Raw genomic sequence first — 12,367 nt, forward strand, 5'->3', positions numbered from 1 at the left:
TTAAAAAGTGTTTACAAGATACATTAATATTTCGAAACGACCAATTACGCAAATACATGAAATTATTACAATTTCGATGAAGGAGTGGAGAGTAACCATGCTATCTTTAGACTTATAGGCTAACAGATATAATCTGTTATGTCCCCCCTTCACACACTTTTTATTGGCTATCAGCATATAGTTGAAACTCCAAAATGTTCTTGGCATTACATCATCTAAAGAAATGAAAATAAGTGTCGTTGGAAATATTTCTGGAACTTGTCGTCTCATTGTAATCAAAGTACTTGATAGTTCCCGCAAAGATTCTTTATGTTCATCGTGATATATCCGTTGTTTTCTCTCCCACGCTTCTTGCCATAGTGATTGTTTCAAGTGAAGCCAATCAATATTTGCAGGTTTATCCCATATAGGACACAAGTCCCTGACGTCTAGTGATCCTCTATACCAAGGAACAAATACAATGTCGGATTTTATGAATTGACCTTTTGCAAACGTTGCCTTTATGTAACGAAGCTTCTCGGCAACAACATCTACATGTTGGTCAAAATCAGAGACAAGAATATAGTCTCCCCTAACCTGATTTGCTTTCTCTATTAAAAGAATAATATGGTTTGAAAGATACGGATTTTAATCTCATTGGCCCTTTTGGGGAGAATCATTCTTTGAAAAACCCCTCTTTATTCTCACTACCCCCTCTCCTTCCCAATTTTTTCATAAACCAATTTTACCCCTTATCCTTCCTTTTATCTATTTAATTCTACATTTAATTTAATACCAACAAATTCTTTATTCAACCAATCAAAAACATTCTCTCTCTTCTCTCATTAAAATCTAAACCTAACAAATCAACCAATCAAATCAACCCACCTTTAACGACATAAATCCGTCCTACGTCTCTTCTCTTCTTCTTCTTTTTCTTCTTCTTCTTCTTTTTCTTCTTCCTCTTCTTCATCTTCAGCAGCTCCGATCTTCTTCTTCAACAGCTCCGACGTTCTTCTTCAGCAGCTCCAACGTTCTTCTTCTCCATCCACCATTAAAAGATTTGTATCTTCTTCTTCTTACGATTCAAGCATCTCCAAACTAAAAGTGAATTCTTCTTCTTCTTACGATTCAATTAAGCATCTCCAAATTCTTATCTCGTCTTTTCTTTTTCTTCTTCTTCTTCTTCATCCACCATTGAAGCTTACCATTAAAGCTTACGATTATGCATCTCCAAAGACATATCTCTTCTCTTCTTCTTTTTCTATTCCCACCATATTGTAAGGTAAGTATACTTGTTTTCTTAGTGTAGTATGATTGAGAAAAGTTGAATTCGTAGCTTGAATAGGGTTATTTGTTAAAATATTTTAGGATTGCAGATTTGGGACAACTGAAACTATTAGGTACAACTAAGTAGAATATTTACGAAAACCCTAAGTTTGGTGCAACTGGGACAAATGTGTACAACTATGTTGATGGTCTGCTACGAAAGTTGTGAAATTATATGCCAATGATGGTGACGTTGATGGAGACGATGCGGGTGACCAAGGTTGATTTATGAGTGCTATTTATTAGGATAATTTAAAAAACGATATTGTTTGTATTGGTTTTGTTTATGAAACTTATATGTTATGTGTTGTACAACTAAGTTTTATGAGTGCTATTTATTAGGATAGTTTAAGAAACGATATTGTTTGTATTGGTTTTGTTTATGAAACTTATATGTTCTGTGTTGTACAACTATGTTTTAGCAGGTACAACTATGGTTGATTGCTTTGTCGTAGCTTTGCAAATTAAGTTGTTCAGTCTTGGTACAACTAAGTACAACAAGTACAACTAAGGTCTATTGTCTTGGCCAATTTTATAATATGAACAATTAAAACCAAATTGAAAAACCTAAAAAAATGCATACACGATGGTAATGAAACTACACAACAAGTTTTTGACAAAAAATTTCAAAATTTTCTAAAATAATGAAATTCTTACATAAAATCCCACATTCATACACTAACAACCTTATACTTTCATGGTTACTTTGTAGTTTTGAACTAAAATTTTATAAATTTTTGAAATACTTGTATTTTGATAAATATAAATACACAGATACAAGATAATGGTATTTTTATGAGGCAATACCATCGGTTCCACGCAGAAAAATTAAACTAGAGTTGATAACAACTAGATTTACTAAATTCTCTATATTGTACAACTATGAGCAAAAATGTGCAACCGGGTACAACTGTACAACTATGAACAAATTTGTGCTATTTTTAATTATTTTTTTCAAAAATAACGGCGCCAGGTAAGCTATTTGTCAGATTTTTTTAGATATTTTTAGATATCCTTAGATTCTTTCAGATATTTTTCAGATATTTAACTGTTTTTTTAATAAAAGCCCTTACAACCTACATATTTGTCAGATTTTTTGAAAAATTAAGATTTTTTTTTTTTGGTTCAAAACTCTTAGATTATATTCAATACATAGATTCATACATAAAAATATTAAGATTTAGATTCAAAGATACATACATAATTAGATAGGTTTTGAACCAAAAAACATAAACCCAGAAACATAGTTGTACCTGATCGTACCAGTTGTACCTAAACAATTAGCTTCATACATAACCTTAGAAACCAAAACACATCCGAACAATTGTACATAAACACTTAGATTTATAAAAAACTTTAGAAACCAAACAGCCTTGGGTACAAAAACAGTCTCTCCATCACCTCTACTATCACCAACAACCTTGGATACAAAACAGCCTCTCCATCACCTCTATAATCACCATAATCCATGTTAAAACCAGCAGCCATGGTCTCACAATCAGACCTCACTACAGCTGCTATCTCTGAATGCTTTGGATCTAATTGCTTTTGTCTTTTGACACTTCTAAGAGAGGCATATGGTTCACTTCTACAACTAGATCCTCCTCCTCTCGTAATAACCATTGTAATTAGTACCTGCAATAACAAATACAAATTCAATATCAAACATTCAAAAACAGTCTCAAATTCTACATAAATAACTACAAATTGGAACAAATTCAATCCGAAAATTACAACAAATTCTAATCCGAAAATTCATCTGTTTCACAAACAAAACCCAAAAGACATACGATGTTCTCGGAAGTGTTTTTTGCCTTGGAGGCGACAACCAAGCCGATCAAGTGCTTGACCAGTTTCCCGGATCCAGAATCCTACGTTGTACAATGCTTTTCTCATTGTTCCCATCGTCGTCTTCTTCTTCTTCCAACAAGAAATCGATTTACGTTTTATCAATGAAATCGAAAAGGGGGTTTTCTTTCGCTGGAGCCAAAATTTGTGTATTTTGTTGGTTTGGAGTCGTCGTTCTTCTTCTTTGAGAGAAAAAGGAAAAATGTGAGAAATGAGAAAAAAAATTGGGTTAGAGTTTTTTTTTTTTTTTGCCAATTAGGGTTAGAGATTCGATCCTTAGAATGGGGAATTAAAAGATCCGAAACCCGATCCAACAAATATGGATATAGATCCAAAGTTAAGTTGGGTCCGTAATTATGTGAAAAAGTCAATATATTTTTGGTCATTTACTATTTTTCTGAATTAAACAAAACAAATAAACATATGTTTTTTATAAGGGGGGCTAAATAGAGAATGTTTGGAGGAGAGGGGGTCGACGAGATTAAAGTCCGAAAGATACTCTGCAGGAATTCTCCATTCCTGGATCCGGAGTGGAATTGATTTTGATGCTTCATCTTGGAAATTGGGAGGCCATCGATGGATTGTTATCATCCAATAGGCCAAAAACCACAGACCTCTTTGAATCACTGAATTCATCTCTTCCTCTAACGATTGTGGAAGTGCCACCGGTTCATCATCGAGTCCGAGACTAATCCTAATTTCGAAGCCCAACAATGTCTCCCTCAAGCCAAAGGAAACAAAAGGAGAAAAGAAGTGACCACCAATAGGGAAAATTATCGACATCTTCGTGAAATAAAGAATCGAGGTCTCCATCGCCAAAACAAACATAAAACGGCTTCCGCTGATGTGATCAATTAAGAGTCGTATTCCACCGTTTGCAAATCTGCAAATAGGAACTCCTGGATCCCAAATCTGGGTTTGAAAGCCCTTTCTCAATTTGAAGAAATTAACGTCAAGGTCATGGGCTTGACGATGTTGAAGAGGAATGTGTTCAATATTGAGACAACGGAGGCCGCCTAGACAAAACTCCAGCGGAAAGTCGCCGCCACTGTTCCGAGACCATTGCCGGATTGTGGTCGGAAAGAAACTCTCATGAAAAGAGAGAAAAGCGATGAGACATTGAAATTCTATCACCGAACATATTGATTTGGGAATCATATGCCGATGTTATTAGTTATCTATAGAAGAAAGTTAAAGCAAGGAAAAGGATCCGACCGACGCCAGAGAAGCCAGCGCCGGCCGGGAAACGCAGCGAGACCGGAGAAGTTAGTTTTCGTGAAAAGTCGTCAATTTGGAGAGAGAACAGAGCAGTTCCTTTATAAATTAATTGTAATAAAAAAAAAATTTAAAAATGAAAAATTTCACAGTAAGTTTTAACCTGTGACCAAATTTGTGACAAAAATGTAAACGGAATAACAATTTTATGTGAATCTAGATTGATTTTGTATTGTGCTGCTATTAAAATTTATATTAAAATCACGTGTACTTGATGATTTTCTTTATCAACAACATGTACGTAAATAAAACAGAAAACAGAGCGTTACAAAGAATTTCTCTAATAAACATAAATGACAAAAAAAAAAGTATGTAATATACATATTTTAATCGGTGGTGACACACTAATTAATACAAACTATTACACTAAATTCCATCATCACGTGGCAGCAAATTGAATTCATAAACCAATATCCACCCTTTTTTTTTTTTTTTTTTTTTGTCAAAAACCAATATCCACCATAAGCACATAAAATTAGTTATCTTTCCAGATTTAGAGTTCTTGCTGGTTATATAGGGAAAATAACTTTTTCCAACCAATAGTTGGCAGATTTTTCCAATCCAAACTATGACCCTCAGTCGATTTCAACTTAAATCCAAAAATAATTCAAAACGAAACCTAAACTAATGCAAATGAGCCGATTTCAACACGACGCGAAACAATGTTAGTTCGGAAGTTAACGGTTCTCAAAGTTATTTGATTTTATTTTCAGAGTTTGCTGAATGCTGTAGGGAGAGAATTACCCAAGGTTGAGCAACTTTTAACTTTCGAATTAACACTGTTTCGCGTCGTGTTGAAATCGGCTCATTTGCATTAGTTTATGTTTCAATTTTGAATTATTTTTGGGTTTGGGTTAAAATCTAGAGGTCATAGTTTGGGTTGGAAAAATCCGCCAGCAAATAGTTGAAGTTGAAAAAGGCTGTTTTCTATAGGGTTCGTTCTATTTTGTCTTCCGCATGTGTTTATAAAAGGTTCATGTATGACAATAAGTTAATCTCCATAACTGGACTAGCTTTCAGGGCGACAGGGCCTAATCAATATCATGGTTCGTTATGAAGATAAACAAAGATATCTTGTGTGTGGCTATGTAACATCACATATATATATATAATAATATAGTAGTAGGCCCATAATCTGTTTCATTCTTAAAAATATTTACAAGCATTAGAGCGGTCTTATATGATGTGAGTGTGACTTCCGGAGGTGGATGCACTTTGTAAAGAAGAGAGGCAGATGCAACCACATTAGTTTTTCACAATTAATGCCATGTGAAATGTGAACAATTTTGATAATACACCCAAAGTTATTAGCAATTATGCCTCCAGTGTTTTTGAACTAAAGTACAAAAGACAAACAAAAACAAAGTAAACCCATTAAAAGAAAATTAGTACAGAAGCCCTTAAAACCAACACCTAATTTTGTAATCTTTTTAAGTGAAACCACAAATTTTAACTAAAACCCCTAAAGTTTGAACCAACTAGGTGCGAGCTCACTCTACCAAAATCTTTTCCCGATGTCAGTTAGCGCAGAGCCACATAAAACAAGACAAAACCACACCAAATCGCACATTTGTCTTACTAGCTCCTCCATTGCATTGAACGAACGAAATAATTGCTCCTCCTAATCCTAAAACAATGAAATATTTACATTCTTAACAAATATATATACATATATATCTTATTCGATAAAGTATGGTTTTCAAAGTTAATAACTCATATGATCGTGACACGTAACAAATCTATCGATCTTAGATTTTGACACGTGTATAACAAAAATTTCTTTTTTAAAAAAAAATAAAAATAATAATTAAGTAATTATAAATTTAAATAATTTTAAAAATATAAAAGATAATTATAAGAATAATTGTAAATAATTCATATTTCTATAAAATTTTTTAAAAAACTGTCAAAAGATAATAATAAGGAAATTATACGTTTTTTATATTTAAATTAAACAAGAAAAAAATCAGGCAAACTTATTAAAAAAGAAACATATGTTATTATATATTAATTTAAAATTTGATATTATTTATCTCAATTTCTTTTCAAATTAGAAATATGTGATGATTTAATTAAAATAATCCTCATATTATTTATTTGAGTTTATTTTTTCAATTAGAAATATGTGAGATAAAAATTTTTGTTCCTTTTTGTAATATTTTTACTTAACTGTGTTTTTTGTTTGTCTTGAATTATGATTGTAGTATAGTTAGATTGTTTATTTCAATTTTTCTTTTCATATTTAAATTATCAAAGATTCATACATCATCGTGTTTATAATTTTTTTATTTTTAGTTTAACTGTTGTATCTTTAAATTATTTATTTTGGTTTCTACGTTCAGTTTAAGTTATATATGATTTATAATATATCATACTTCTAATGATTTTAAATAGCGACATGTGTCATGATTTAAATTACAAAGTTACATTATTTATATCAATATTATTTTCTAATTAGAAATATGTGATGATTTTTAAGTAAAGTGCTATATTGTTTTATTTGAAATTCTTGAATATGTAAGAAACATATATGCCTCTTTTTTGTTTTTGATATTTTGAATTTAATTATACTATTTCAAAATAGTTTATTTCAATTTCTATGTTCATATTTGAATTATAAAAGATTCATATATCATCGTGCTTATAACTTTTTGAATTTATTATTTTTATTGATTGATCATATAGTTATTGCAATCGAGTATATATGAATCGAACCGCAACGTTAGCTTGGAAGGTAAAAGAATTTAGTCGATTTATCATCTTTATATTTTTAACGTGTCTAATTAAATACCACTTTGGTTTTATTCACCAACTTTATGATGAATATTTTTAATTTTTGTTCTTCATATAATAATATCATGAATTATTGTTATGTGATATATCTTTTATTCGAAATAATTTTGAATTAATAGTTTTAGTGGTTAAAGAAAAAAGTCAACAATGAAAAAGTAAATATTGTTTTTATTTTTGAAAGAAAATTTCTACTTACAATGTTGTTAATTAATTTTTTTTCTAAAATTTGATTTTAATTTTTAAACAAATAAACCCGTCCATCGGACGGATCCTTATCTAGTATATTATATATTATACTAGGTATGGACCCGTACGTTGCACGGATTGCCGGTCAAAATTATCATTTTTAACTTTTAATTTTAATTTTGTAAGCATAACCAAAATTATATAAACATATATATTTTAAATAATGCATCATTTTGATTATTTTTATAAGATTTATAATGCATATTGCGCAGTATAAAACACTATTTGTACTTATGTTATGCTAATTGTTAAATCATCTAATAAAATATTGGCCTATATAAAAAATTATATAATTTTTTGCTTATTATAAGTTATGAAGTAATAAATGTTCATAGGTTGTATTATTGACTTTTAATAAGTTATTTACATCCATCCATCGGAAGAGTGTATTACATCTTATAATTTCAATGTGGGCAAGATGGAATAAAATATGACAATAATAAAAAAAAAAAAATTTTATAGTTATGTGGCATTGTCAAGTTTTGGCTCATATATATATATTACCTATTTCTTCGTTTTCTCTTTATTTTTTTCCGTTCGCCGGCGAGAAATTCTCAAATCTCTATATTTTTCTCATTAGCTTTCTCTTATTTTTGCTTGAACTCTTTTTTTTTTCTCATTCCCTCCCTCTTTTTTTCCCTATCTCCATTTCTTCTCTTCGTCGGACATCACCACCGAGTGTCACTACTCTAACCCACCACCACAAATGAATTTCACTACTATCACAATCACCACCAGTATCAATACTGAATCTCGCTAATTTCAATCCACCACCTTCATCAATATTTATCGTCGCCGCCACAACCTAGCTTGAACCATCGTCATAAACACCAACACCACTGTTATCGCTTCTTCTCCTCTCTTCCCAATTTCTCTTATTACTCCACTTTCTTTATCTTCTCCAACATCAGGCCAAGCCTCTCCGACAACAACTCTAATCTATGTCCATTGCCGTTCATAATTCTTAATTGGCCTCAATTGCCCTATATTCTTTGGGTCTGAATATCACATGGTGTTTTTAGAAAACCATCGTGATTCACAGTGTTTGTTTTTATAATAGATATGATATTTTTACAACAAATGATAAATACATGTAATTTTTACATGATCATGTTATTTTTTAAAATCACCTAATCACCACCTCTGTAACCATCAACCACCACCATCATCACCTCCATAAAAATCACATGCTACTCCTATTATTTTTTTTCAATATGACATGTTATTTATTTAATGACATTGTTGGATGTCTCTATTTTGTCGTCAGAATTCTAATAATTTTTTTTTTAATTTAGTTTTTTCGTCTTATTAGTATTTATTTCATGTTTTTTTTCTCCAAATTAGAATACAAAGTTGTATGTTTGTCTTTTGTTTGAGAGCCATTTTGAATTTTCACATATCTAAAAAACATTAGTTTTCTAAATTTTTTTAACTCGTGTTATTAGTATTTATTTCATGTTTTCTTTAATTATTTTTGGGTCAAATGTAAGTTAATTATATTATCCTAAAAATACTTTTTAACCAAAATAAAGTTTACCAATAAAATGAAGTTAAAACAACGGTGGTGTGTGAAGAAATTAGTTTGCTTAGTGAAAAAATATGAGATAACTTTCTATTTATATAAAGGTGATGATTTACAATCCTTTTTCTTATAGGAATAATAATTGATTTTATAATTTCCTTAATCCTTTTTCTATTTTTTCTATTTTTTTATTCTTGTACAATTAGTAACTTACAAATAAAATGTTTAGCATAATTTTATAATTTTGATTTTTATGGAAAATACACATATAATTTTTATATATATACATATAGTTTTCTTACTACGATCTAACTATTTAAATTTATAATTTTGTCATAATTATCTTTTAACAATTTTAAGTTGTTAAAAACAAAAATTTTGGTTGGTAGATGGCAAAATCTCTTATGGAAATATAGGTAGTTAGGTACAATTTACTTATAATTAAATTTTTACATTTCCAAACCGTTTCACATTTATAATTTTCTTATTATTATCTTTTTACCTTTTTTATCAAAAAGAAAAATTTATTTTACACATGGCAAAATCTGAGATCGATATTTGACAGATGTCAAGATCTCGTGAGTTATTAACTTTGAAAACCATACTTTATATAATAAGATTTTATTTTTATTAGCAACATGCAATATCTAATCGCATTCGCTGGTGTTTCAGAGGAAGAGGTCTCTTTGTTCTCTTGGTTCTCTCATTTCTCTTAAGGTTTTTACCTTGTTACCTCTGTTGTTAGATTAAGGAGTCATCCTCTTTCGATTGTGGTTTGTTTTTATCTGCTTTGTATTTCTAGTTTCGCTTTTCTTTGCCTCCCTTTGATAGGGCTTAGTTTCAGGGGAATTTCTTTTCTTCTCCAACAATGTCTTCGGGGATTTTTAGTTTGTCTGCCAATTTAAATTTCCCTTGTTTGGGCATATTTATTCTCCTCTGGTTCCACAACAAATTTGTTTAATAAAATTTCAAAGCGACAAAAAAAAAAAAAAAAAAGCAACATGCAATATCAAGCTTTAGGGCTTCGAAACTCTTTGACAATGATCCAATTTCTTCTAATGGGCTTTTGAATCCGTGTTTATTGTTAGTAAACAGGCTTTGATAGGCCCAGTGATCAGTATGTTTTCTCCACGAGTCCAGGACTCGGTTCTCGTTATTAGTCTATTATTATAAAACAGAACATGTACGGCTGAGATATTACTAAATTTACGATCCAACGGATGAGAATCACTTACATCCAAAAAGATGTGAGAGGAACATTCTGATAATCTGTACCTATCGTACAAAAACCTCAAATACAGAAGAAAAAAAATTGAGACATCCCTAAATTTCACTGGTTTGGTTTTTTTTAGAACAAAAAAAAAAAAGCGAGTTGCTTTTGACCACCAGCTTTTTGTGTTCTTGTCTTAAAGATCAGATTGGCTAGGGTTCTTTCGTGCAATTTGTGATCTCTTCTTTCAGAAAATTTTCTGGATTCTAGCCAATTTCTCTTGTGACTTAGAACACATTATCTTCTCCGGAGGGTTGTGAAAAAAGAGACGTTTTTGGTCCTGGTAAGTTCCGAATTCGTCTTTGTTTGAGCTCTGAGTTTTAAGGGTTTGTGTTCGATCAATCTGTATTTGATTGTGGTCCTTTAGATCGTTGGTGAAAAGTGTTTAAATCGACGAAAGAAGTGATGCTTTGGAAGATATGATCTTCTCTATCTCTGGTTATTACTGGGTTTCGAGATTGTGCTGCTTAAGATGTTACCAGTGAGAGAAGGTCTTCAGAAACAAGTTAAGATTTTGATTGGATTAGGGAATTTAGGGTTTGGTGGTTATAGAGGATTGCACTCTAGATTTACTAACCCTAACGGGTTTTTAGAACCTGCGAGCTCTGATTTGTTGTTGATTAACGAAAGGAGGAACCTTTCTGTTGTTGGTGCTGTTTCTCGTACTTTCTCTGTTCCTTCAGTATCTGGTCCAGCCTTTCAGGTTTGTGGATATCATATTGATCTTTTGCTTTCGGATCCGTGTGCGGCGACAGTTAAAGTTCCGTGTAAATCGATGGCGAGTTTAGGTTCTAAATCTTTGTTTTTGGATCGTCGTTGTGATTCTCTTGTTTCAAAGCGTTTCACTGGTGGTATGGTATCTGGAGATGGTCTTAACCGTGGAAGAATCAGTATGAGACTCAGAGGCAAAGATCACCAGGAGAAGTCTACGATCTATGCATATTTTGCTTATAGAGGTGCGAAGAGATGGATTTATTTGAATCAGCAAAGAAGAGGAATGGGATTTAGAGGCTTGCATAGCTCACTATCTAATCGCTTATCAGCTGGGAATGCGCCTGATGTCTCTTTAGATAACTCTGTCACTGAAGAACAGGTTAGAGATTCTTCGGATTCTGTAGCGGATAAGCTATGTACTAAGCCCCTGAAGCTTGTCTCGGGGTCGTGTTATCTACCGCATCCTGATAAAGAGGCGACTGGGGGAGAAGATGCTCACTTTATCTGTGCAGAGGAGCAAGCATTGGGTGTGGCAGATGGTGTGGGAGGTTGGGCGGAGCTCGGTATTGATGCAGGTTACTATTCTCGGGAGCTTATGTCTAACTCAGTGAATGCAATCCAAGACGAGCCTAAAGGTTCGATTGATCCAGCCAGAGTATTGGAAAAAGCTCATACTTGCACAAAGTCACAAGGGTCTTCAACGGCTTGCATCATAGCCTTAACCAACCAGGGACTTCATGCAATCAACTTAGGCGACAGCGGGTTCATGGTTGTCCGTGAAGGGCACACGGTCTTCCGTTCCCCCGTTCAACAGCATGACTTCAACTTCACCTATCAGCTGGAGAGTGGAAGAAATGGTGATTTGCCAAGCTCAGGTCAGGTTTTCACTGTTGCTGTCGCTCCTGGAGATGTTATAATAGCTGGAACAGATGGATTATTCGACAACCTGTACAACAACGAGATCACAGCCATAGTGGTTCACGCTGTGAGAGCCAACATAGATCCTCAGGTAACCGCACAGAAGATTGCAGCATTGGCGCGACAAAGAGCACTGGACAAAAACAGACAAACTCCATTCTCGACAGCAGCACAAGATGCTGGCTTCAGATACTACGGAGGTAAGCTTGATGACATTACAGTTGTTGTCTCTTATGTGGCGGCTTCGAAAGAAGAAGGAAAACATTGATGAAGAGACAAATACAGATGTGTCATGTGTTGAGTTATAAAGTTTGTGTTTTGCAGAGACCTCTCTTGTTTTGCTTAATGGTTTGTGAGCATTCTCATCTGATTTTATTTGATTTTTTTGATATATATGTAAATAAAAGAGAAAGAGTTGGATTAGTCCTGATTCACACCCACGGACTCTTTCAATCTGTTAACACGCCCACAGT

At 32.5% G+C, this 12,367-nt stretch overlaps 2 protein-coding genes across 2 annotated transcripts; one reads left to right on the forward strand and one right to left on the reverse strand.

The window, feature by feature from the left end:
• On the reverse strand, window positions 1-4,701 carry LOC110226212. Its single transcript, XM_021016983.1, has 2 exons — window positions 3,656-4,701; window positions 1-622 (listed from the first exon to the last, which is right to left on the reverse strand). The coding sequence occupies exons 1-2, from the start codon at window positions 4,312-4,314 to the stop codon at window positions 1-3; spliced, it is 1,281 nt and encodes a 426-aa protein (XP_020872642.1). The 5' UTR covers window positions 4,315-4,701.
• Window positions 4,702-10,298: 5,597 nt separating this feature from the next.
• Window positions 10,299-12,332, forward strand: LOC9306217 (probable protein phosphatase 2C 55). Its single transcript, XM_021018316.1, has 2 exons — window positions 10,299-10,545; window positions 10,630-12,332. The coding sequence occupies exon 2, from the start codon at window positions 10,735-10,737 to the stop codon at window positions 12,160-12,162; it is 1,428 nt and encodes a 475-aa protein (XP_020873975.1). The 5' UTR covers window positions 10,299-10,545; window positions 10,630-10,734; the 3' UTR covers window positions 12,163-12,332.
• The last annotated feature ends 35 nt before the right edge of the window (window positions 12,333-12,367 follow it).

The sequence above is a fragment of the Arabidopsis lyrata genome (assembly GCF_000004255.2).
Source record: "Arabidopsis lyrata subsp. lyrata unplaced genomic scaffold ARALYscaffold_7, whole genome shotgun sequence".
Lineage (NCBI taxonomy): Eukaryota > Viridiplantae > Streptophyta > Magnoliopsida > Brassicales > Brassicaceae > Arabidopsis > Arabidopsis lyrata.